General features: G+C 40.5%; 1 protein-coding gene across 5 annotated transcripts; it reads right to left on the bottom strand.

The window, feature by feature from the left end:
• ZNF652 (zinc finger protein 652) lies at positions 1 to 27,981 on the bottom strand. Of its 5 annotated transcripts, XM_038168817.2 has the most exons (7): positions 14,402 to 17,357; positions 13,558 to 13,648; positions 10,915 to 12,066; positions 7,389 to 7,536; positions 6,966 to 7,081; positions 4,106 to 4,250; positions 1 to 3,702 (listed from the first exon to the last, which is right to left on the bottom strand). In XM_038168817.2, the coding sequence occupies exons 3-7, from the start codon at positions 11,821 to 11,823 to the stop codon at positions 3,188 to 3,190; spliced, it is 1,833 nt and encodes a 610-aa protein (XP_038024745.1). In that variant the 5' UTR covers positions 11,824 to 12,066; positions 13,558 to 13,648; positions 14,402 to 17,357; the 3' UTR covers positions 1 to 3,187. The 5 variants fall into 5 exon arrangements, with proteins under 5 accessions (XP_038024745.1, XP_027301264.1, XP_012961124.1 ...); XM_027445463.3 differs by lacking the exons at positions 13,558 to 13,648; positions 14,402 to 17,357 and adding an exon at positions 27,623 to 27,981; XM_013105670.5 differs by lacking the exons at positions 13,558 to 13,648; positions 14,402 to 17,357 and adding an exon at positions 26,939 to 27,448.
• Positions 27,982 to 27,985: the final 4 nt, after the last annotated feature.

The following is a 27,985-nucleotide window of genomic DNA, read 5'->3' as shown; positions in this document are numbered from 1 at the left end:
TTTGGAAAAAAAAAAAAAAAAAAAAAAAAAAAGAGACGTTAGTCCCACTTTCCAGAAATATTCAAACCAAACCCAAAGTTTGTGTAATTTGTCCTTGCTCTTCTTGAGGGAAGCATTTCAGCAACACAAACCAATCCCTTCATTTAACAAACCAACCCCATAATGTACTAACTAAATATAGTAAAGCTAATATAAAACATTATTGTTAGCTTATCAACATATGCAAGAAGTAGTAAATGCACTTGAATACATTCCTTAGTGTTGCACAAACCCTGTAGGTGTGCATACTTACGCAAATTTAAGTAGAAGTGAAATGCCACAGCAAATCTCAACCTTTAATTTTGTGACTTCTGTAACATCTATTTTTCTTTTCCGCTAGAATATGTACTTTATAAACTGCCACATGTAACACTTTTAGATCAGTCTATGAGCTTTCAGTATGTTTATCACAGATGCCTAGTTAAACAGGTTAAACAGTTTAATCTTCCACAGAAAGAATTCCTAAGTACCTAAGTCTTGGAAGGAAAAATTATAAAGTATACCATTGCTATGAACTAAAGAGAGAAACAAACAAACAAACAAAACCCCAAGAAAGAAAGAAACAAACCCCCACCCCAGATCTTGGAATTCTGAATAGCGGCCTAATACTGTAAAATTATTGAGAAGAAACCCATTTTGCAAAAATGGAATACAACTGATTTACCAAGGTTTTTTTTTTTTTTTTTTTTTAGCATTTAAAAATCATTTAATAATGGGCCTGACCATAAAATGGTGGAACAACAGAAAATGTAGGTTGCAAATGTGACATGGAATGCATAGAACCTCTGGGGCGGACCAGCCACAGTAAATACAACAGTCATAATCACGAGTGTAAATTCACCTTCATAACTGTCTTTTTTGTCTAGAAGATAAGAGAGTGTACATAAATATTATAGAGAAAACATTTAAAAAAACACATTGTTTTAATTTTCAGAAATGCTGGCAGGGGCTTCATCTCAAAACTGAATAGGCTTGTTAGGCCAAAATTGCCCGTCCTGTTTCCTAGTTTCCTATGCTTGTTACGAAAAAAACAAAACAAAACAACATTAATGATTAGATGGTAGAAAATCATGAAAAGTATGAACTAAGGAGCTAATTCCCAACAGACAAAGGACATAGTGTTTTAAAAACATACAGCTTAACAGCAGTAACTTTGAGGAAGCAATGGTAGGAAGAATTTCCACCATTTCTGCTACCTTGAAAATGAAAAAAAAATTAATCCCATTAGCCACAGAAACCCAGTTCATTAGTAAGCAGAATAGTAAGTTAGACATCTGCCTATGAGAATGTCTGGATGTATAGTTTGGTGGGATTTAATTTAAAAAGCAGCTCAGAAGAGTACAAATTTAAAAAGCAGCACAGAAGAATATGAATTTTAAGGAAAAGAGGACTTACAGTACGTTGCCTTGGGCCTCTGTCTTCATTGAAGGTAGCAACAATTTACTAGATTGCATAATGCTGCTATGTTTAGTTATAGTTGAAGAGACATACAAACCTGAAAAAATAACTGCTACACGAGGGTTAAAACAGATACATTTGGCATTCCAGCCCGCAATTCCCACACTAAACTTGTCATTTCCTCCTCATAGCCTCACAAGATTATGAAACAGTGACATGCCTATAAGTAAGTTTCCTATTCTACAACTGTAAAACGTAGATCTGCCAAACGTATTACTACAACCCCTAGAAATCATCCCATAATTTTACGCATATTACATTTATGGGATAGAGCTTCCCATGGTACATACACTACCAGCATTTTCTTAACAAAGCAACTGAAACACCACTGTCTCATTCAAACTTCTCTTCTCACTCTTACAATCAGTCAGAAACACCACATTTATGATTTCACTTAATTCCCTTCTCTTAAAAACTCCAGGAATTTCAACACACAATCTGAAGAGCAGCATTTTATATGATTCCCCTGCTTAAAACCATACCATGAAAAGCCATTAAAACTCACTCTCCCACATAAAGAGAAAAGATGTTTGGCTGACTTGAGATACTCTCTCTCTAACCCATTTCATACCTGACTCTGACTGAACTAAACAATAACCAGTGCACAAAGAATATGGTATCTCAACATCCTTGTCCAAAAATGAATCTTAAGAGAAACTCTGAAAAGGGAAACTTAAAGCAAAGAACCCCCCCAAACATTCCCGCCTCCCCTCCCCCTCTAAAAAAAAAACACAAAACAAAAGCCAACAAAACACGCCCCCCCCCCAAAAAAAAAACACAAACAAAACAAACAAACAAAAAAAACCTAACCCACCAATCTACTAAAATAAATTACGTATAGTTCTGAAATCAACATCACTTTTGAGGCAACATTTCCAGAGACCTCTTGGATTGCTTTCTTCTATGAAGCACCTTTTGCTGCTGTAAGTTGTATAGTTGTAAGAATAACTTTAACTATAGAAGCTATATGCATCTTTTAAGAATCACATTTCAATGATTATAAAAATTTATCTATTATACAACATAGGTCCAGCTACACTGAAAAAATTACACCGCTTATTGAAATACATTTCATTTTAGAAACAGACTACTAAATAGGTCTATACAAAAAACTCTAAAATAATTTCTGTAGTAAAATAAAGAGTGTGTTAGGAGAGCTACAGAAACAAGATTTTTTTTTTTGTCTTTCTTTATAATGCTCAAATATACTGTGATACGTGGCTGGCTCACTCCATAGCCGGCACCAAAAGCTGAAAAGAATCCATTACAATACACAGTGATACAATTAATGCTCTGTATTAATCTCACAGCCTTTCCGATTAGTACAAAGAAAACCTGGGCTTTCTCCTCTTTGAGGAGAAGTCCAGGATATAAAAGCAAGCATACCTCATCAGCTGATATGAAATTATAAAATTCCACAAGTTTCAGTATCTGAAATTTATAAAAGTCACCAGTAAAACACAAGCAAATTGGGGTTGAGTCCTGTTGATTCCCAGGTTCAAATGAGCACTGCTGATCCAAACCAGGATTTCCTCATTTGCTAACCAATTCAAAGGAAAAACGAGGATCATCTGCTGGGGCTAAGAGATGGACAAAAGTCTTCATCAGCTCACCCTCTGTACTTCTACTTCCATGAGGGCATGTCTTCATGTGCATAAAATGGGAAAATGACTGACAGGAAGCCAAGATGTTAGTGGTGCTGTGCTGAACTGTTTTTTTCTGCCAAGTGTCGCAGAAAGTTGTCCTCACTCTGACCTCTGTGATTTAAAGGCTCACTCTTAAAAAGAGCTGGAGGAGGAGGTAAATGGGGAACAGGGGGGACTGGAAGATGATGTGGATGGTGAGGATGAGGATGTAGGTGAAGGTGTGAGTATGGATGGGGAATGGGGCGTGGAGGAAGTGTGTTTACTGGGTTCAGGTTCATAGGTGGAGTTGGGGTGGTGGGTGTGTTTACTACAGCAGGGACTGTGGTGGCAGAAGCAGCTGTGGACAGCGGAATCTGGACTGCAGATGACACATTCACAGGGCTGGTGACACGGAAGCACTTCTCCTTGTGTGCCTTGAGCATGTTGGAGAAGCGAAATCGCTGGCCACACACATCACATGGGTAGGGCTTCTCCCCTGTATGAGTTCGGCGATGTCTCTTCATGTTTGGGCGGCTGGTGAAGCTTTTCCCACAGATTTCACAGATAAAGGGCTTTTCTCCTATTGAGCACAGATATGGCAACTGGTTAGGCACAAAACATCTTCTAAGACTTCCTTTAGCATGCTTACATGAACTGTGTATTACAAAATCTATTCTGACTGCTATGTTCAGCAGAGACAGCTGCTCTACAGAAGTCCTCAGTCTTTATGAAATCCTCTTTTTTGGATTTTGATGCAAGAAAACCTTCTATAAGGCCTAAACTCTCATTTCCCCCAGCAGTGAATCACAGGACTATAAACAGTTCTTTAGATTTAACATAAGTTAACATACTAATCTCTCCTTTCTGATTTTCTAGGCTAGATAACGGCTTTGATCCTAAGTTCCAAGGGATGGAATACAGATGGAAGAGTAGAAATGTTTTTGTCCTGGAAGTACCTGTACTTTTCTTTGCTAAGTTCTTACCAGTGTGCGTTTTCATGTGCTCATCAAAGTACTGTTTCATGTTGAAGTCTTTACCACACCACTGGCACATGAACTGTTTGTGCCCGATGTGTATGCTCATGTGGGAACGCAGCTGGTACTTGTACTGAAACCTCTCATCACAGTTCTGCAACAGAAGAACAGCAACCATGATATTCAAGCATCACAGATCAGAAAGCAAGGCAGTCACAGGACAGCATTGAAATGTAGAAAGTGAAGGAATACAGAATACCTGAACTTCCCTGAACTAGGGAAACGTCACTCCCATTTTTAAAAAGGGTATTAAGGAGGATCTGGGAAACTACACACCAGTGAGCCTCACCTCTGTGCCTGGGAGGATCGTGGAAAAAATCCTCCTGGAAGCAATGTCAAGGCACGTGCAAGACGAAGAAGTGATCCGAGAGAGCCAGCATGGCTTCACCAAGGGCAAATCATGCCTGGCCAATCTGGTGGCCTTCTATGATGGAGTAACTGAATCAGTTGACAAGGGAAGACCAACTGATGTAATCCATGTGGACTTCTGTAAAGCCTTTGACATGGTCCCACATGATATTCTGATCTCCAAACTGGAGAGGTATGCATTTGATGGGTGGACCATTCAGTGGATAAAGAGCTGGCCTGAAGGTCGCACCCAGAGAGTGCTGGTTTATGGCTCTGTGTGCAGGTGGAAGCTGGTGATGAGTGGTGTCCCTCAGGGGTCTGTCCTGGGACTGGTACCATTTATTACCTTCATCAATGACATTGACAGTGGGATTGAAAGCACCCTCAGAAAGTTTGCAGATGACATCAAGCTTAGTGGTGCAGTCGATACAGCAGAAGGAAGGGATGCCATCTAAGGGGACCTGGACAGGCTTGAGAAGTGGCCCCATGCAAACCTAATGAGGTTCAACAAATCTAAGTGCAAGGTGCTGCACCTGAGTAGGGGCAATCCCATACATTAGTACAGGCTGGGAGAAGAACTCACTGAGAGTAGCCCTGCAGAGAAGAACTTGGGGGTTCTGGTGGACAAAAAGCTCAACATGAGCCAGCAGTTCGCGCTTGCAGCCCAGAAGGCCAACTGGGCTGCATCAACAGAGGAGTGGCCAGCAGGTGGAAGGAGGGGATCGTTCCCTTTCTGAGGCCCCACTTGGAGTACTGAGTCCAGGTCTTGGGCCCCAGCACAAGGATGTTGATCTCAGAGTGGCTCCAGAGGAGGGCCATGAGGATGATCAGAGGGCTGGAGCACCTCTCCTATGAAGGGAGGCTGAGAGAACTGGGGATGTTCAGCCTGAAGAGAAGGCTCTGGGGAGACTTCATTGCACCTTGTCAATACTTAAAGGGGGCTTATAAAACAGATGGAGCACAACTTTTTGCTCAATCAGATAATGACAGGACAAGGGGGAATGGTTTTAAACTAAAAGAGGGGAGATTTAGATTAGAGGTTAGGAGGAAATTGTTTACGCTGTTCCAGTGCCTCACCTCACCCTCAAATTGCTCAGAGAAGCTGTGGATGCCCTATCCCTGGAGGTGTTCAAGACCAGGCTAGATGAGGCCCTGGGCAACCTGATCTGGTGGGTGGCATCCCTGCCCATGGCAGGGGGGTTGGAACTGGATGATCTTTAAGGTCCCTTTCAACCTGAGCCATTTTATGATTCTATGAGATCAGCATGCACACAGACCCTCACACTCTATGAATGCAGGATTTAAGTTACTCAATGGGAATAGAATTTGACCTGTGCTAAAAGGTCTGCTGCCACAACAGCCTTGACAAGAAGCATGGAACAGTCATAGCCTTTAGTTGATGTAGCTGTTGGCAAAGCTGAGGGAGGGACACAGTTACGCTAACAGAAAAGTTCACTCTCTGATCTCTCTGCTGGATTACGGCATGCCTCCACTAGAGGACTCTGCTCACACAGGAAAACCAACAGCAGCTCTGTAAAGCAGCCTTGTGTTTCAAAAAAGCAGACAGTTCTCCAGCTTTAATTAATTGGCATGAGGTAATTTCTTTCCTTACAAGTTCATCAAGGCTACTATGGCTGCAATACCACCATTACTACTCCATATCACGCCGGAGTTGTGCTCCACTTTGTGGACAGGGTGAGCCACCCAACCCAACCTGGAAACAGGAAGGGCTCTAAATCAGGGCCTGCCTCCCTCATGTGATGCCCACAAGCATCCCCATCACATGACCAAGACATTATTTGCCCTAGACATATGACTGGCTAAGTCTATCCCATACAGATTTCCTTCCCAAGGGCAGGCGCAAAATTACAAATCACAAATACACATGAATGCACTAAGCAAGACACTTCCCCCTTCCAACACATACACTCAGTTTAGGAAATGCCAATTTAGACGACAGTCCTGTATCTCAAGGAGGTAAACAGCTTGCAGTGATGCTGATAGTTTTTCCTCACAAGTGAAAATCAAGCAGCAATTTATTTTCACTGTTGCCACCTCTGTCTGTTTCAAGTCCCTGGGCAGGATGAACAAGATTACCATAATTTACATCATGATACTGCTTTACTATGAACACTGAGGGAAAACCGGCATTCAAATCTTGCTGTAGCGTATACTAACTGAGAAAAACATGACAGCCAACAGTAAAAGCAAACCAAATACATCTCAGTTCGAATTGCTGTTAGACGCACTCCTGCTGCACTCCCCAAACAGAATAATTTTCCCCAGATTTTTATGGAACTGTTCCTCATCTACAAGTCAGTCAATTCAGTTTCCACCCATATGCCCTACTGACAGTGTTATTAATTTTATGTCTTATATCTAATATCTAAACGTAAGAATGTTAAACAAAATAAATATCTTATATCTTTATATCTAAACAGATTAACAGTTGCTGCCTCACCTCACATCTGAAAGGTTTCTCTCCAGAATGCTGTAGGGAATGTACTTTGAGAGACATACTGCGTTTGAATGATTTTCCACAGGTTTCACATGTAAATGGCATGTCCTTTGTGTGTGCTGCAACACAACAGTACGTTAGAGATGGCCACTACCACACAAACGTTTTAGCTCTTGAACAAAATTTCTTCTCCAGTACAGAGAAGGAAAATGATTATTAGTATTGTACAGCTTTTAAGTATATATGTTTGTACACAGGTATGTATATACATACTTTGCTTGCAGTCAGTACCACAGATTGGAACATTTAAGCTAAGGATAAACTGAATTTGCCTTTTTTTTCCCCCTCAAAACCAGCAATTCTAAGTGAAGAACCACAAACACACGTTTGAGGCAGAAACAACAGAAGCACTGATCAATAACTCACCAACCATATGTTTTCGCACATGGGCCATAGTGTAGAACTTCTTTTCACAGATCTCACAAGAGAATTTCTTTTCTGCATATCCGTGGACAATCTTGATATGTTCGTGAAGGGACCAGAGCTTCTTGAATGATTTATTACAGGAAACGCACTGAATGAATGGGATAAATACAAGGAAGTTTAAATTAGAAAGATGCAGTGATTCAGGTTTGCAGAGTTAAGCCATATGTCCTACTCTTGCATTACAAAAAGCAACCCAAACCAATGCAAAATGCTGTATATTGTCTCAGACTGTGCTACAGCCTAGTTTTACTGTTTCACAGTTGAAACAAATACACTAAGGAAAGCTGGAAATTCTGATCAAGCACAATTAGAAATGGTGTTAACACACTGCATCTTGACGCCACCCAAAGAGCACCACAGCCACTGTGCTAACTTATTTCCAGGACACAACAGGATACATAGCTGGATGCAGCCTCCAAGGAACTGAGCGAGTCCTAACACAAAAATGATGACTTCACAGGCACCGATGCTGCTGGTAATCTAAACCATGGTGTGGGAAGAAGCCAACAAAGGTGGAGGAGGGTAACACCACCTAGTTGTTAACCCCCATTTGCCCGTCCAGCCCTGTCTTTTTCAGGAGCACTCTGAACCTTTTGTAACCCTTTTAGTTCTGTACAGAGGACAGCTTCTATCTTGCAGCTGTTGACCATGCAGAGAGTCTGTACACACAGTCAGTACAGCAAAGCAAGCTGATGCCTTCATCTTTTATGTTGCCGCCTTCATCTCTTATGTTCTAACTCTTCATTTATACTTATCAGTAGCATTGAAGGTCTAAAATGACTGCACACAAATGTTTTGATCTCTTCGCACAACTACTGTGAAACATTCAGAAAATCAGTGATGAGCAGGATCCACAGGCTTTCACACACCTCCTTTTTCAGAGTTCTTGCTATAGACTTGTAAAAATGCTTGTGCAATTTTGAAAATTCCAGAATAATCCAAGTATAAACTTGATAGCAGCCATACGTGTGAGGATACAGAAGAAGGAATTGTGGCTTGTTGGTTTTTGTTAGCTGTTGGGGCATTTGGTGTTTTTTGGTACATCTCCATTTTTCTGCCTGTCAGTTACTCTCCTCTCCCAAGTGAAAACGGCTGTTTGCTGCTCACTGAAGAACTAGCAAATACTATGCCTTCTGACAACTTGGGTTGTTTCTTCTCTGCACAGGCAAGTTATGCTGCTTCCACAGTGCTCAAGTCTCTGCAGGCCTGGAAAATCTGGTACACCACTCACCATGCTGACTCTAAGGAGATCATTTACCTCTGAAAGCACCTACTTGGAGGCAAGTCAGGATCAAACTGTAGTCCGGGGTGGGGGACAGGGACGTGAGGCGGAACAGGACTCTATAGAGCAAAGTAATACTAAGAAATGATCAAAAATCATTTAAGGTTTGGTGAGACCTTGACACTGTCAATCTACAATTTCACTGATGATCGCAGCAAGTAATTTAGATTATTAACATCTACCACATGGAATCTAAGATGACAACAGAAATTCTGTGAGGGTGCTAATTTTGAAAGGATAAAAACCAGAAGTTACCTAGAAAAACAGACATATTACATCACTTCGTTGAAAAATACAAAGAGACAGCCATGTTTATCAGTTCAACTACCACTTACATAATGAAGCCATGTTTCTAGATGAAGCTCTGTATCTCCCTTTACATATTAAACCCTGTATTAATGTAACACTTTCCTATCCCGGTACTCTTTTTGCCAAGTGCAATAGAAAATTTGCAGGCAGCTGTGAAACATATTCCAAATGTTACAACAGACAAAAATAATTGCTGAATACATAACTTATACTGAGAACTTGAAGACAACTCTTGGTGCTTCTACCACCTGTGAATATAGGGAAAAAATCTGGACCTGATTCTTCTGGTATAGGATATAAAACAATTTCTACAACTTCTTTCCTTATTCCTTTGGAGAAATGAATGTAACCCCTTAGAAACACATGGGTGCATGGATTACAAGACGCTTCTCCATTCTATGGCACACATTCAAACTATTCATAAATTCTTGTTCAAATCAAAAGATTTAATGCTGTGAATGAGCCATCTGGATGACAGAGCATCCCTGAAATTTACATTAAAATGTTCTCTGCCACAAAAAACTTCATAACAGTTTATTTCAAAAATCGCAAGGACCTACTGAAATGTTTATGTATTTTACTATGTTCAAGACTCATTATCTTATATTATATTCCTTCCTGCAGTCTTCCTCCTATGAGCTGAAACATAAGGAAAAATAGCATAGCGTTATATAGAGCTGCATCTGAGTCTTACAGCAAAGAAATTACAACAAACATTTCAACCATCTCCCACACAGTGGGAATTGAATACAAATTCAATTTAGCATTTAAGCAAACAACAACAAAAAGTCTTACATGTTTCTGGGAAAACTCACTGGACAGACAAAAAAACAAACAAACAAACAAAAACTTGTTGCCCTACGAACTAGGAAGTCCTAGTTCAGCTGCACAGAAATTAAACCCAATCTGCTTCATCCTAGCAGTGGGAGTATTTCTGAAGTAGGTGGTAACACTGTGCCTAGTTTAACAAGGCAAAAAAAGCTTGTTAAAATCGCCGTATAAAACAACATTGCCTCCAGTTACAGGAGAACATAGATGCCCACGAGCAGAGAACAAACCACAGATGAATGAGAACTTCTGAAACTCTTTCCACAACTGTAACTTTAAAATAGTTCTATTACAACACGAGTTTCCATTGTTGTATACAATTAAAAGCTGCAAATCCTCTGGCAAGAAAGACCAGACATCTTTTTATGATCAGTGAGATTTACTGAACTTTTTGCACTGGAAAAAGGGCAGGCTCACAAACAGATTCTGTCACTGAATTTATATACTTCCCTATACATACATGAACTATAAGCAATGCTGTACATTACTTATGATTATTTTCAGTAGGACTAAATAAAGTTACTTTTTAACACAAAACCAAATCCTAACTTCACTAGCTTCATTCTCACCTGCTTGCCTCTCCAGTATTGTATCAATTTCTAATTACAATACCATGTACACATCATAATTTTGTTCTCCCTTGAAATGTTATCTGGATATAATATGTAACTGAGTATCAGGACACTGAAACTTGAAAGCTAGTGATAGCTGCAGGTGCTCAGCACCTGAAGTAGTTTTTTTTTCTGTCATGTGCACTTGTTTTCAGGCCAGTTACTCTAGAGTTTGACACGTGTTAAAGTAGCTTTGTGTTTTCCCCAACATGTAGTTAAATACTAGAGTAACTCTGCTAAACCAGACAACACTTGCATACTCTGTTCCCTACAATTTACTTCTTTCGGGAGACACCAAAAAGTGCTGATAGGTAGAGACAAGGTCTTGGTCAGAATCTGGTCTGCACAAGAGATTTCCCCCTCTGAAGTGTCCACTAGCTGTATCTAGGGCACAACAGAAGGTATGGAAATCTGGCAAGCAGGTGAGCAAACCTACCTGGATATTTTTTTCACAGTCTGTTTGCTGGTGAAGGGACAGCTCACTTTCTAGAACAAATTTCTTCCCACATTTGTCGCAGATCTGCATGCGCCTGTGAGTGACGTTCATGTGCTTCTCCAGGTACCAGCGTGTGTTAAACACCCTGGGGCACTTCTCACAGGTTAAAGTCTCCTTCTCTTCACACTTTGATTTCTGCACAGGTGCCTTGGGCTCCTTTGCAGCTTTCTTCTTACGCTTGGGGGGCTCCACACTTTTTCTACGACCCCTTGTAGTTCTGGGTGATGGGGAAGTTGTGGCTGCTGCAGCAGATGCAGCTCTCCTTGTTCTCCTTTGTGCAACACTAACTTTTTCCACTCTTTTCTCTTTTTTCTTCTGCCTCTCATTTTCCTCCTCATCATTACTTTCTTCAGTGGCCTCTTCCCCACTGTCACCCTCCTCTTCCTCACTGCTGGTCTTAAGAACAGCAGTCTCTTTGGACTGGGAGGGGACACCCTTCTCCCCTTTTGATACATTTAATGTTTGGTTGTTAAGGTTTACCTCTACTATAATCTGCTCCCTTTTGTAAGTCACTTCATCTTCCTCCTCTTCCTCCTCCTCAGAGTCGTCAGAGTTTTCTCTATCTTCTTTCACAGCCCGGACTTCTCCTACTGATCTGTTCTCCCTGAAATATGGCTGCTCTTCTCTTTCATGGAGATGTGGTTTGCTCATTTTGCTGTCCACCAACACCGAGTAAGGACTTCCTGACTCTCTCTTGTATACTTTGGTGGATAGATCAAGTTCCTGGCTGGCACCATGATAAAATGTGGGTGGCACTTGACCACGGTGACTGTCGTCTTGCGCCATACCTGCTACATGCACTGCACAGTTTTCAACCAACTGTTGACAAGAATTGGTTGTCTGACTCATGGGGGGGGATGGGACAGGGCACTCTGATTCAATGAACACCTTCAATCCCAGAAAACCAAGCAAGCAGCTTTAAATCGGGATGGGTTCTCATGACCGATGCCTGTTTCATCTACACAGAATAGGATTCTCTGCTGATGTTTAGCACTGATACGTAGGTCACAGAACTCTGATATTATGCCAAGAGCAGAGCAGTAGCAATTATTCTTCTGACGAAAGTTGTCAATGAACTGTTGAACATTTTATCTATAAAAGACAACAGAGAAAACATGATCAATTACAAAAAAAAAAAAAAAAAAAAAAAAAAACACCCTAAAATCTTTACAAATTTCTTCTGGGTTTGTACAAGTAAGGTAAAAAACAAGGTATATACCATCCATGAGCTGTATCTGCCATGGGTGGATTGTCCTATAGCATTATCTCAAGCAAAACTGGGAGCTAGATACAAATACATGCACCTTTAAAGTGGGCCAGAACTAGTACTAGAACCCTCAAGGAGAAATCATGGCATGCTATTAATTTCAAAATGAATACTCTGCACCTGTCAAAGATCACCACCTTCTAACTGAAAACTGGGCCAATATGCTGATCTCTGTTTCTCCTGGAGCACTGATGGCCCCAAGACTCCACTCAACTCCCACATGCCTCTTCATCAAACAAGGTGTATACATGTATACCTATGCAGAAATATCTCTTCTTCTGTAACTTCCAGAGAAAGCACATCCTTACCCCTAAATAGGGCATATTAAGAACTTTTATATCAAACAACGTTCCATTAACGCAGATATGCACAAACAATTTCAATGGAAACATTTTCAACTGGCAGCACTAAATCAGGTTAAGAACAGTGTGTCCCCCATCTTGTTTCCACATCAGACATCCCTCAGAGCCTCTTGATTTAAGGCATCTCAGTCTTTTCTTCTCATTCTCTTTTCCCCCACCTATTTATTCCTCACTGCAATAGCCAAACGATTTGCCCATCTAAGTTTCATTTGCAGTTATCCAAGCTGGAATTTGGCCAAGACACTGTACTTTTTGCAAAAGGTAGTAGTAATGTGATCCCTAACAAATACAAGTAATCAAGCTCTGGCATTTATTTTTTACCCTGTCAATTACATTTTAGTAGCACAGTATTACAATACCAATTGGTCAGAGCCAAACTTGCAACTATAGGGTGCAGACAAAAGAGATTCATTATAGAGAGTCTGAGGGAGATCCCATGACCAGATGATAGAGAAGACCCTGAGAGAAAATGGAAAGATTGAGTTGCTGAGTATGAAGAACACTGGATCCCTACTATCGGTGTCTGAAAAATTCCTCGACCTTGAGGTTATAAACTTGGGAAAAGTCCAGCAGACAGGTATAAAACATTTGAACTTTGCAGAATCAAACCCTGATTTTTATGTTCATTGTGTTTTTTTTTTTTTTTAATTGTTGCTCTGATAATAATCTGAAGCAGTAATACAAACAGGATTTTTACAATAATTTTTTGTCCACTTTGTTCTAAGTTAAAATGCTCTCTGCTCTACAAATGCAATAACTTCCTTGCACACACATTTTGACAATTTTTATATAGCGCAGTTTCAATCTTACTGGTCCACGAGAAATTTCCCCCTTTGAAATGAATTTAATTGAACAGGTGATGAACCTACTAATGCTCTCAGTGTTTTGAATAACAGAAGACCAAACCTTGCCCTACAATCTTTGTGAAGTAACATACTAGTGAAAGTGACTTACCAATAAGCAGTTGTCTGATTACCAGTCTGAAGTTAATTAAACAGATTCTTGAACAGTTCTCCAGTATTTCCAAATGCACTCAGCAAGCACCCTGCAGACAGAGTAACCTAGACTCACTACACCAGGGTCTGCCCCCACTGCTGCATATCCCTCAGCAGGGCCTCAGGTCCTAGCTTCATCTCCAGAGGTGAGAGGCAGAAGGGAGAGTGTCAAGACCCAGCTGGGCCAGGAAATACATGGAGATAGGGCTGTTAACATTGACTTGTGATACCAAGTAATATTCAGATGGAAAGACTAGAAAATAATAAACTGGTTGTGACTGCAAGCCAAAATTAACAACCCTATACTGAGTTAAGAAAGCAGTGGGCATAATGAAATCCAGTTTAACTTTTTCCTTGAAAAAATCTAATAAATTATTTAGATGTCCAAAAATCACTCATGTTGAAATTCTTTCCTCAGCATATTTAGTATTTTTCAAAACTGCATAAGTAATTCAGGAAGGCTGCCAGAATTCTGCAGCTAGATAACCAGGAAAAGCAAAAAACTTGTCATGAAAAGGAAGCGTTACCTCTCCCCTCCCCCCATTTACTGAATGCTGAAACAGAATGACAAAACGTATAGAATTTATTGCATGTATCAGTACAGGTTGGGGGATGACCTGCTGGAGAGGAACTCTGAGGTGAAGGACCTGGGGGTCCTGGTGGACAACAGGTTGACCATGAGCGAGCAGTGTGCCTTTGTGGCCAAGAGGTCCAATGGGATCCTGGCGTGCATTAAAAGAAATGTGGCCAGCAGGTCAAGGGAGGTGATCCTCCCCCTCTACTCTGCCCTGGTCAGGCCTCACCTGGAGTACTGTGTCCAGTTCTGGGCTCCCCGGAACAAAAAAGACAGGGATCTCCTGGAAAGAGTCCAGCAGAGGGCCACACAGATGATACAGGGCCTGGAGCATCTTCCCTGTGAGGAAAGGCTGAGAGACCTGCATCTGTTCAACCTGAAGAAGAGAAGCTTGAGAGGGGATCTCATCAATGTGTATAAATACCTGAGGTGTGGGAGACAGAGGGATTTGGCGAACTACTTTTCAGTGGTTTGCAGGGACAGGACAAGAGGCAAATAGCCAAAAAATGGAGCCCAGGAAGTTCTGCACCAACATGCGAAAGAAATTTCTTCACAGTGAGGGTGATGGAGCACTGGGACAGGCTGCCCAGGGAGGCTGTGGAGTCTCCTTCTCTGGAGACATTCAAGACCCATCTGGATGCCTACCTGGGCAACCTGCTCTAGGGAACCTGCTTTGGCAGGGGGGTTGGACTGGATTATCTCTTGAGGCCCCTTCCAACCCCTACAGTTCTGTGAATATCCTACACTGGGAGGGACCCACCAGAATCAGCAAGTTCAACTCACAGCTCCACACAAGACCACCCAAAAATCGAACCGTATGTCTGAGAGTGTTGTCCAAATGCCTCTTGAAGCATTTGAAATATTCTCTTTACATATCCTGCCATCATTTAATCTCTGCTCATTTACAGAATATTCAGTATAATAAACCACTTTGTATGAACATATTACCACTTCAAAAAATGGTTAAAAAAAAAAAAAAGGGCACGTTCTGAATTATCAAAGCTACTGGGTCTTAAAACCACTTCAGTCTGCAGAAACAGTAACCTACTTTCACTTTGAATACATTGCTTGCTACCCTCAAGGGACCCACAACTTTCGAACATTACCTAGCAGTCAACCAGATGGTAAAGCAAAGTCCTCCTTATATACTTGAGATAAACAACTTGCTGTTAGACAACTGACAGTTCTGAGAGACAGTACGTTAAATACTGTGAAAAATCTTTTAACAGAACAGTTTTTCCTAAATTTTCTGATCCCAAACATAAGAAAGCACTCCCTCCTCCCTCCCCTTTAATAAATGTAAATCCATTTTTTTCAAAGCTGCTGAACAGCTTGGGCTCACAGAATGAATTTCAGCCATACTAAAAATGGAAGCAATAAAACACCTGATTAAAACATAAACAGTAGTTTACACTCTGTTTCAAAAGCAGTTTCAAAGTTGTATCTGAGGAACCCTATCAAGACATGAAACTGAGGAATAACTACTACAAGTACAGAATGCATTTAAGGTACATACAACATTTGGTAATCAAAGATCGTATGGGAAAGGTTTGCAAGCCTACAAATATTAAAGGCTCACACCCAGGAAAAGAAAAAGTAGAAACAACTTGCAGGCAAATACGTAGGTGGAGGAAGCATGTGTATGCGGGACTAACACTTTGTATAATGCTTTCGCTGCTTCTGAAGAAAAACCACATTTCTTCATGCTATTTGTACCAAAAATAGAACAATTTATAACAGAGACACAAGTACAGATAGTTACCTGCCTCAACTCTCACTCAGTAGATACCTTGAAATCACTACAGACCAACTTCGACAGACTCAACAGTTAATGGCTTCAAATTACATGTCCTTGGTTGGGCTCAGAAAGGGACCAGCTTGGAAGTCTGGACATCTTGTATTTTAGACCAACCTGTGCCAAGGACATACGAATTCTGCACTGGCAAGCATCCACCACAAGTAAAGAAAAATACTGCTTCTTTTACCCTGGCTAGTAAGTGAAGCGGTTGTTACACGGTCATTTCTGCATATCGAGGCCCTGTAAGCTACTGACCCCCTACATGGCCTACAGCTGTTTGCCTGCTATCATACTTTGGCTGCCAGCTCCACAGATATACACTTAACTATTCATTCTTTCTGCCTGGACTGTTTCTTGAATCCCAGAAAAGGGATGAAATGGCACTTCAGGGCACCAACTAACGATGACCCTGTCACTCATGGACAATGTGAGAGTGACCTAATTTAATTATTTTTAAAACCAGTTTAATTGTTGCCCACATTAAGTTATCAATATTATATCTGAAAATTGTCAGACATTGGTATAATTCACTTTGCTACAGGTTGGCAAGTCTAGGAAAAGTACTGCAGGCACAAGGATGATTTGTATAGAGACACAAAGATGGCACTGTATAGATTTATTACTTAGTTAACATCTGGAGGTTCCCTAACTCTTTCCAGCCAGCTATAAGGGCTGGAAAATTACATTAAAAATAAAATAAAAATCTGAATTTGCAAATCACTGTCATTTGGATAAGTTTTACACACACCATAAGGAAAAAGAGAAGGAAGGATGTGGGGTTTTCCTGAAGCTCACCTATACCTTGCATGAAAAGTGCATACTGTGAAAAAAGATATTGCAATAGTCAGTGTCCAAGATTAAAAATACATTAGTTTATTGGTCATCTTTTTTTTCCCCCTGTAATACACCCTTTCAAGACAGATACAGACTACATACACATATTCATATGATTATACATATATAATATCTGTACCTGTCTTGAAAAAAAATGTTTTTGTCTATGAGCTACTTGTACTAGATTTCTCTTCCAACTTTGCACAGTAAGAAGGGCTCTCAACTTTAATATTGCTCACAAGACACCCTGACAAAATTATTCTTCCACCAAGCATACAGATCTTGTCCTGTGAATGCATCTGAGCCAGATAACACTGTAGCACCAAAATAACAAACACCTTATATAAGCTTTACAAATTATTTACACAATTCCTTTCCATAACACAAGTCCTGTAACTGCACAAGATCTAAGTTTCACACACATCCTGCTGCTTCAGTTTAAGAGCAGAGAAATCTCTTTCGCAGCAACTTTTTACAATCAAGAAGCACTGCATGTGAATAGATTTTCCACTCTGCCACTTACAGACCAGTATATAGACTGTAGTCTATAGTATGTAGTATGTAGTATATATACTATAGAATATATATAGTATATATATATATAGTATATAGTATGTAGTATATATACTATAGAATAGTATATATTAAACCAAGTTCAAAAAGAAAGCTTGAGTATCTTGACGTTTGAAATTTTCTTTTCCATAAAATGAGACCTCTCAAAATACTGTTAGAAAAAGCAAAAGTTAAGGGAAAAACATAACTGTGTCATAATTAAAGGCAATGCCATTTTGTGCATGTATTAACAATGTGAAGGTGTCAAGGATCCTGAATGTCTTTTGGATGGAAGCTACAATCCAGCAGCTCCACTACAGCCCAAGGCAACTAGAGTTGCATTCAGTTTACAAGCAGTGAAACAACCATATGTATTAATAAATCATTTACATTATTTAAGATAATGAACTAATTTCAAACTAGTGAAGTATTTGTTGATGAAACTTTACTCTGAACAAATGTAAGACAGTGGTTGCAGGCTGTGGGATTAATTAAACACAGCCCCAACATTATGCCATACCTGGGACATGTGACAGTCTGACCACCACCCAAATTTTAAACCGAAACTGGAAGGCCAGCTTCTCTGCTTCCTGAAGCTGGGTCAAAGTTCATTCAACGGGAAGAAATTTCTTGTACAGCTAAAAACTGTATGAAATCAGAATACAATAGGATAGCTCATCCTTTCAAAACAGCAGAATCATTTTATGTAAAAAATTTTCACGCCTATTAATGACCTCATGTGGGTACAGGAAGAGTATTAGGGCTATGTTAAGACAGCACAACTGTGTTTATTTTGAAAGGCTGCAATGTGAAAAAATAGTGTTTGACTAAATTGTTCCAATCATGTACATTTCAATACATCAGCGATATTTCAGAGCAGATGAAAAAGTGTTTCAATATACTTGCACAATCTGAAGAACAGGTGCGTGAACCAGGACAGCAGCCATAGCAATTCTGTTAGTGGGAAAACACACCTGGTACAAGTTACATCACGTCAGTAGATAGTAATCAGGACTAAAGACAGAAGGGAATCATTTATATCATCATGAAATCACTCCCTTCTTGTGCATCTCAGACACTTTATGTGAAAAATAAATAAATAAATAAATAAATTTTCTTAAATTCTAAGTTCTATCTCAACACAAAGGCACAGTCAGAACATCTTCACAGACTTTGCATTCTTATGGAGATGTACTCAAACCTGCCTTTGCCCACCTAACTACAGAACAAAAAGACTAAATGTGACCAACAGCATATTTTGTCATATTTAATACCCATCTAAGGGATAGTATCTGTAATAGGTTCAACACTTAGGATTACTCTTTTCTACTTTTCTGGTGAGAGAACATTCAGAAGCAGTGTTCACAAAGGAGTTCCTGAGACTGTACTGTGAAAACAGAAAAATCACAACCATCTTCTTTTCACTGCAAGCCCAGAAATCTGCACTTGAGGCAGATTTTCCCATCAACTTACATAAAAGATCAGATATAAAAGTGTGGCACCGTGGCTTGTATTTCGATGAAATTAAAGCTATTTGGGCATTATAAAAAACAATAACAACAACCGACCAAACAAAAAACCAACACCACAGCACTGGCAGTAACTGAAGATATTGCAGTCAGTCTTGGGAAGGAAACAAAAGACTGGAGACTGAATCAATACTGTCCAGCTCTCTAAGTAAAGGTTGGCAGAAATATGATAGGGAAGTATACAAAGGGCTGAAGATGCAGTACAGCATTCAGACTGTCCCATCTTCCAGTTATTTTTTTCAGCCTCTCCTAAAATAATCTATGACAGGTATCCTACTAACTCAGCAGACAGCATTTTCATTGTAAGGAGCAACTTGACTCTAAATATTTATCAGTCTAATGGAAAATGAAGCAGAACACATTTCCAATTTCAGAAAAATGCCCTATGTAACATCTTGCAGCTAAAACATAATACTAGGATACAAAACCTCCAGATTTTTTCCATTTCTTAGGATGAATTATTTGTTTGTATCTAGAAATGTGGTTTGTGGGATAGAGGTTTTCAAACCAGTGATTTCCAGAACTGTGGATCTGGAATTTTTTCAAGCATTATCTCCACAGAAAATAGTTTAAGGTTACCATTTCAGAATTCAGCAGCATTAGAATTCCTCAGTTCATGAAATAAGCTTAAGGCTTCTTTCTGTTGGCTAGGAACTAGTTTTAGGTATGACAGCCATGGACCCCAACAGTTTTCTTTTTCAAGGCAAAACACTCTTGAAAAATGTCCTAGTAAAGCACAACATACATTCAAAAAAGTCTTCGTACTTCCTGCTACCTTAAACGTGTCAAAGTTAAGCACTGCGACTGGATTAGGAACTTCCTTGCATTCAAAACTATTCTGACTCTTTCAATGTCAAAAAAGAGAAAGCAAGATTAAAACAACACCAGGTAGTTATCACTCAACAGCAGTCACCCACACATACACATGTAGCTTTCACACAAATCACTCTTCTGTAATAACTTATTACAGAAAGATTTTCTGTCCCTTTAAATGTACATATTCCTAAAAATATACGCCAGAAGTTCACAAAACTACCTACTGCCATGATACTGAAAGGCAACTGTTTCACCTATTAGTCTAACCCTTGTTCCAAAGCACTTTTTTGGCCTGGTTTTCATCTCATTTAGTAGCTAGATTCCTCTCTGCTTTAAAAGCTCTTCCTTTCCTCATAATCTGTTTGCATATTTTGAAAACTAGTAAAAATTCTGCTAATGTTTTAAACTGTTCATTTATTTTCATGGATGCCCAGTGATGACACTTATTAAACATCACTAGCAAGGCTGCAAGTGATTGCACTAACAACACAGTCTACACACAAAGCCATACGAAGACAAAAAGGAAATCTGTCATCAAGATCTGTACTTCTTTTTTCCAAAATTAACATTTTTCCTCCTACAGCGTGAGTTGTGACAAAAGTGGCAGTAGATGTGTAGCTATGTCTTTGAATATAGAGATTAGTGGATCGTATTTTTATTAAAGAAATTAAATGGTCTGTCCACAAAGTAAAGTTGACAAGTATTAACTTCCATCTGGACATTCATTCCTCATTTTTTTTTTCCTCAGTTTAAGCTAACAGAACTATCTTGGTAGGAAAAATGTATGGAATACCCGCAGTCAGAATTATACCCAGAATAGAATGAGCTCTTCTCCTTGTGGGCCCTAAAGGAGACCTTTGCAATATTTAGAACGGAGAAGACATTTTGTTTTGTACTTTTTACAAGAGTTCAGTTTTGAAAGCTCACATACAGGTTCTGTAACACTCTGCTTACAGATTTGATCAACCTGTACTACACCTCAGAGCATGTAATGTGCTCCTGTATCATTTACCTTTTAAACTGTAATAATGGAATGTTTAAAATAATCCTGTATGAGCTGAGAGCATGATGTTACAGCCACACATTTTACAGAGTCCCTCTGTTTAATGTAGTTTAAAAAACAATACTGATTTACTTCCACTCAGCAAAATCTTTGGCTTCATGGAAATGTGAATTTGATTTCTCTAAAATAAAGTTTGTTCTTCTCACATCACTGGAATGTGAGAAAAGGTTTGAAATCCTCCTGATTTAAAATCTAGAACTCTTTACACACTAGTTAACTTTTGACTTTGGAATCAGCAACAAGTTTGTAAAAACCTCCCGAAACGCTTGCAGCAGCTGCACAACTGTCCTCTGCATAGTGGCAGACACACTGGTTAGGAGGTCAGGAACCTGACTCAACAGTCTTTCTCATGCTGGTAAATGATGCACTCACTAAGAACTATCACAAGGAGCTGCTTCTTACCTGGACTTTTCTTACTATCTCCTCTTTTCAAACTGCCCGCAAAAATATGTATGTCTGCATTTGCCTGCAGAGTTCTGGTTTTATAACTTCTAGCAGCATTTTAACTACCGAATTGCCAAACACTACTCAAACCAACTCCATTTAACCTTGTGGTTTTTAGTACAAAGATGAGATGTGTGTTCACACAAGGACAAATCACCAATGGAACTGATGCCCTGGAACGATACCTGAGACATGTAGGTAAGATAGTGTTGATAAACTCTAAATGTGCCAATACTAAAACTATACTACTCCACGTGTTTCTCTTTGCACAATGTCAAAATGCTCCTGTAAACCCTGAATAATCATTCAATACATTTGAGCTACTTAATCTCTTCGAACACTGCACGCAGAGTTTGTTTTAGATGCACAATGTAAACTTCTGGAAAAACATGAAGTCTTGCTTTCATAGTATTTACATATTTTTAAAAAGCACATTTAATAACACACAAATTTATCAGCTGTCAAGAAATGTTAACCAAGTAACAATACTTCAAGAGAAACTCCTATTTCCAAAAGTTCTACTTTTGCAAGTAGAAACTACATTAAGTACTCTCACTAAAGTTACCAGAGTTAGGCACGGAGATAGAAAGCCATTCAGCCAGTCTATATTCACCTGAACGTATGATCAAAACACGCAGTGTACCATGGCAGCAGTTCATCTCATGCTTCACATTTGTCCGGTGCAATTCTCAAGCATAACTACTCTCCTCACTGATACAATAGATGTGATTCCCAGTTTTAACTCTACATCATCAGGCAACTACAGACATCTTGCCTCTACTTTAAATTTCCCTCTAGGTGAAGTGAGGGCAATAATCAGGTAAGGCAGAAGTTATTTGTTCATTTTAATCTGATCTAAGTCTGCGTGATGGCCAAAGAGGCAGTATACTCTTTGCCTATTCATGCGCCAGCACTAACATTCTTATGGTTGCGGGGACAGCTGCCTTGTGAAAACAATCCAAAAAACAGTAATTCCTTGGGATTTGTTTTCAGCTGGATCGGTTCTCTGAACCAGTGCACCAAGCAGCTTGATGAATACTAGCATCCATTACAAGATTTTGCTTCCTGAAGCAACCTGTTTGGTCTACAGGTGCAATCTGGCTTCCAACTTCCATAAAATAACAAGGTAAGAAAACCAGAAGCACAACAAATTTGCAGAATAAATCCAAGGATGATGCTAAAGACTTGATCTTGAAAAAATAATGTATTTTCAAGAGCCTGTAGCAAACTGGAAATTTTCTTCAAGCATTCATTTAAAAATGTGTTCCATGGCCTAATGATTATGAGCTCTCTATTCTTACTAATATGTTACAATCTAAAACCACAGATGTATCTTAGAGTCGTAGGCTTCCCGTCAAATTCACATCTTTTCAAAGGTCTGAACTATCACAGAAACCACCTCAGTACCTACTCCATAGCACAAGAATTCCAAGTTACAGTAACAGTGACAGACCTTAGAGCAGACAGCAAGTCTCTGGGTGAGAATGAGAACACTTGGGGAAAAAAAAACTTCTGAATTTACATCTATATGCCACAACTTGTGAACTTGTGTTTTCATAATGTTGAGACTCCTGATGTCATAGTGCATGTTACACCTATCCCAAATTAAATTCCTTGAAGTGGCATGCAGTTGCAATCTAAGTGTAGTGCATTATGTTTAACAGTGAATTCACAGAACTTACTACAATGAGAAAGCATACAAAACAGAGGAAGAACAATACATCTGACCCTATAATTTCTATGAGAAATACCTCAAATTTGCTAACCTAGAAAAAAAAAAAAAGTTACAGGAATCAGTGAAAGAGCTCCCATTATTGTATGAAACAGTATAGTTTGTTAGAAAGGACAGAACAGGAAAAGCTATAGAAGTGTGGCCAGGAAGGAGAGCTGCTTCTGTAAAATATATAACAGCAATCAGGCTTTTAGTTAGAAAAAACGTGCTTTCTATCACTAAAATTCACAGTTGCCATCATATGTCATTTGCCTTCAGACAGAACTATTAAGAAACATTCCATAATTTCCCTTTCATTACATAAGCATCAAAAAGGTTTAAATGGGTATGACTTGCAAACAACTACAACAACTACGGAGTTCAGAACAGATTTTCACCATTTTCCATGAGACTAGTCATCCATAGGAAAAGCAAAGTTCTAGTCATCTTTCTGCACCTGCAAGATACAGCTAGGCTCCAACTCAAATATTTGCAACTTTTTGTGTACCAAATTCCCATAAAAGTAAGTACATGAATCAAAGGATGCTTGCCCATCCATTTTCAACTATAAAACTTTCTACAAAAAGCATGTGGGTGGGGTTGGGGGCAAGTACGGAGAAGAAAACCTTACCAAGCCATCTGTCTTCACAGTGGTACCACAAATATTCCTCCAAAACTCCAGCTGAAAAAAGTTTGCTTGTATTTAGTACCAGGGCCAGAATGAAATTGGCTTAACAAATTTTGTCTCAAATTTCTCAATACAGATCCTAATTCCAGTAACCTATCTTTAAGCAGGCCCAGCCTCTATTAGACTAGCCTTTCACAACATTTCTAAAATCACTGTTCCATGGCATCAAGTTTCCAAACTTAAAAAAATACATTAACAAGAACACTACAGCATGTAAGTGCTGTTAGATGTTTAGCATAGCTAAATGTTTCTCTTCAGTGAAAACTCCTAGTCTGAAACCTCCTGAGGGGAGGGTGTCTGAAAGTGGCAAGGAAACTAATGCAAGCTGTTTGTGTTAATGCGTTTAAGATGCTGGCACCAGAGCTACCACCAGTGTTTCACTACCCATGCAATTGTTTTTTTGGGAGGGAGGAGCAATTAAAAAAAATCATCAATTTGAAAACACTCAGAAAACTAAGCATCTGCAAAACTAATTTGAAATTAGGTACTAGAAGTTTAAGTTATAATGTATCTTTCAACTGAATTAGTAAAGTCAGTCTCTACACAGATATCACAACCAGTAAAAGCATGACTTTTACTTATAAGCAAATCCCACCCACTTTTCAAAATACTGAAAATGAAAATCCTTTAAAGACCTGAGATAGTATATAATTTTACTCATACAGGTGCCTAAACAGAGCTTGCAGCTTCAAGGCCAAATAATGTTTTTATGAAACTGTTCTTAAAATAATTAAATTTCTAACTTGTAGACAAAATACGTTTTTATATTAATAGAGAATAGTAATTTAGGCTTTTGATACAAAATAAAGGAGTTATTGCAAAGGCTTTAAAATTTGTAAGTCTAGCATTTGCTAGGAAATATTTACTAGTGGAAATATTTGGAAGCTAGGCATTTCAATCCACAAAAAGAATAGGTTAAAAACTACAGATCCTCATGGAAAACAATGAAACAATTCAGCCATGCTTACTCAGCTTGAAAAGGCTCAAAATATTATAGGATGTCAACTGCAGACAGCACCAGGTACATTGATTACATCAATATTTAAAGCGCATAACTTCATGATAATACAACGATCTCCGCATAAGAACCCGCAATTTTTCTAACTACTGTGGGGGACACATCCACCCCCGAACTATATGATTCCAAGAAGAAAATTAGCAAAGACTTAACAAAATGTAAATGAACAATTTCTAAAGAAAACGTGTGCTATTAAAATGTACGTAATCTTCAGTTTAGAAGACGAGATCTGGCTCTTGCAGGGAGGGGGCTGTTTTACAGCAGAATACATTAGAAGATTAGCTGTTCTGCGCTACAGGAATTTAACCAAGTGAAAGAATGATTAAAAATAGTGTAATATGATAATAATCCACAGAATCAGGTTGTTATGAGAACATATCAATCTTCTAATTTGGTTGGCACTCTCTCTCAATTATATCTGTCTTTTTTGTGGAGTTAGAAAGAGGTTTATGCTTTCATAAGGCATATTATAGTGTGCCACAGAAATAGGTCAGGGACAACACACAGTGTTGTAATCACCTTAAATATACGTATGCCTATCTCAGATACACTATTGGTATCTGATATGGTATGGTGTACCACTCTTCCATTAGGCAATGGTATGGCACATGATATAAAGAATGGAAGATGGGATCTTGTTTACTAAAAATATAAATTTAATGCAGTTGTACACATTCAAAGGATTCTTTCCAAGTAGCTCTTCCAAGTACATCTTATGCTCCATGTGGGATTGCACTAGACAAAGTATTTCCAACCTATAAACAATTTCTTGTGCATATAAAGACTTCCCATCTTTAGACAAAATTGCATTTCTCAGTATGAAAGCTTCAGAGTCTATTACTCTAGCAACGAGAGCAAAAACATCCCCGTACCTTGCACTTGCAACGAGCCTCACAGACTTTTTAATTTAGCTCCTGTATACACCTAAACATTCATACAAAACCACTGAAGAATTTAGTCTCCCGAGAACATCAGCAAAAGGCTTTCTGCATCAGCATTAAACATGAAATAATAATATAATCAATGAAGTTCTTTAAAACAAATTAACAAGTCTAATGACAAAAAGTCTCTTCTGATCATGCAAATATTTTGAACTTAAAAAAAAATATATTATAAATGCTAAGCCACAAAACATTTACCGATCTTACCAAATACAATTGCTCTGTTATTGCAAATAAATACTGAAGTACCCATGAATACTAGGCTTACCAAATACTAGATATAATTTATAAATACGATCTTTAGTCTCTGATATCCCGCTACATACAATTGCTTGGTTAGAAAAATAAAAAAGCCTTTATGATTTCACACTCTTCTTTTAAACACTCTGAAAATGCTTTCAAAATCCCTATCCCTTGACTACACATTTACATTGTTAGCTTATATCTCAACTTTATTATCAACATCTGATTGTTGTGCCTGGGGCAAGAACTTAACTCACAGAGCGCAACAATTATATTGCATATACTTGATTAATCTCTAAAAAGCACAAAAAAATGTATCGTATATGCTGGGAGAACAACAGAGAAAGGGACATCAAATATGTACCGGTGATAACAGCAGACCCATATAAAGGAAGTAAATCATTTGCAACGATAAAGTATTAGTTCCTTTTTATATGAGATTTTGAAACTCCACAGTGTTTTTTAACAGGTTTTCTCTAGTCCTGTCTATAGTCCTACAATATGCATTTTGTTAATACACACCAACTACCTCCACGGGAAGAGTGCCTAACTTGTACACATGAACAATCAAGCTGCAATCAGCATGGTGACAGATCAAGGTGCATCAGACCATGCTTCACAAATCATTGCTCACACATTACATCTCCTTTATTCAGTTTGCATACATAACCCACCCTCATTCTCTCGATTCACCACATACACTGCTGCCAACAAAGCACGTGCCAGTTGCCATTCCCAGAACAATACAGCTCACGGCATCCCCTGAAAGATAAAAATGCACATTCCTCGCATCTTTTATGCTAATGCTACTTCCCTCTCTTTGCCTTAAATCACTTCTGGTGCACGAGATGCCAAAACTCTGTGATGACTGAAGAAAGTACTTATACAATACTAGTAAAAACAGAAAGAGAAACATTTACTGAAAGCGTTAACTTCTCATTCTAACAATGCCTGTACCAAAACATTCTCAGAACTGCAAGTAGATGCAAGACAGTTAAAAATCAAAACCAAAATCAAAACCCTGGGACACACACCCTACACCGCACACCTTGAGAGCCACGAGAAGAGGAAGATACCTAAGCAAACAACTGAGGAAGAGAAAAAACATCTGTTATTTTCCTACACATACCTAGATCCAGAAACAGCCACTGGAGAAGGCTACGTTTCAGCTCCTCGCCTACCCAAGGCCAACTCTAGTCCCAGAAGCCGGTGCATTTAGTAACAACGCTTCCTCCTAACAATCACGGACCGCACACCGCTGGGGGGGGGGGGCACAATCAGGCAGGCGAGCGGCAAGAAGGATGTCAAGGGCTGCCGGCGGCTCCCCCACCTCCGCGCTACCGCTCCACGAGAGGAGGCTGGAAAGCAGCGGCACGAAGCGAGCCGTGCGGAAAGGCGGTCCACGCATCCCGGCGCAGCGCGGTTATTTCTTCCGCTCACTTCGTGCAACTCGCCCGGCGCTGCCCTCACCTCCCAGCAGGTGGGCCGGCCCCCTCCCCGCGGGGCGCCGTGCCCGGGCAGACCCCGCGCCTCCAGGAGCGCCTCCCCCGCTCGCCGGGGGCTGCCCCGGCTGCGCCCCCGCCCCCGGGGGTTGCCCTGGACCGCAGCGCGCTGCCCCCGGCGGGCCCCGGGCCGGGCACGACGCGGCCCCCCCGCCCCCCCCCTCCCGCTCCCTTCCGGGCCGGGCGGCGGCCCTGCCCCGCTCCCTCCGCCGCCCACCCCCGGCTGGGCCTAGCGCTGCTCGGCTGCCGCCGCCAGGCCCGCGGAGAGGGGGGAAGGGGATCCCCAGCCGGGCGGGGGGCCCCCCACTCACCCAGGCTGATCCCCTCAGGGCCGCCCCCGCCGCCTTCCATGCCGGGCGGCGCGGGGCGGGGGGCGCAGCAGGGGCGGCGGCGGCGGGCGGGCGGAGGAGGCGAGGCGGGCGGGCGGGCGGGCGGAGGGCAGGGCGGCCGGGGCCCTCCCTCCCCGCCTGCCTCCGCTCGGCCCCCCTCGGCCGCCGCCGCGGCGCTCGAGCAGCCTCCGCCTCGGGGTCGGGGGCGAGCTCGGGGGCAGGCCCAGGCCCGGGCCCCGCCACCGCCGGCGGACGCGGCTCCCGCCCGGGCTCCCGCTACCCTCGGCCGCCGCCGCAGCGCTACGTGGCCGCCGCAGCCCAGTCTCGCGACTCCGCCGCGCGCAC

Source organism: Anas platyrhynchos, chromosome 28 (assembly GCF_047663525.1).
Source record: "Anas platyrhynchos isolate ZD024472 breed Pekin duck chromosome 28, IASCAAS_PekinDuck_T2T, whole genome shotgun sequence".
Lineage (NCBI taxonomy): Eukaryota > Metazoa > Chordata > Aves > Anseriformes > Anatidae > Anas > Anas platyrhynchos.
The sequence above is the reverse complement of the archived record's forward strand: the minus strand, read 5'-3'. Positions and strand labels throughout refer to the sequence as shown.

Coding starts and splice junctions, on each gene's coding strand:
- ZNF652 (XM_027445463.3), bottom strand. CDS start 11,823: ATGAGTCAGACAACCAATTCTTGTCAACAGTTGGTTGAAAACTGTGCA. Junction 7,082..7,388: donor TGTGCGAAAACATATGGTTG/GTGAGTTATTGA, acceptor GTTGTGTTGCAG/CACACACAAAGGACATGCCA. Junction 4,251..6,965: donor AGAAACCTTTCAGATGTGAG/GTGAGGCAGCAA, acceptor CTTCTGTTGCAG/AACTGTGATGAGAGGTTTCA.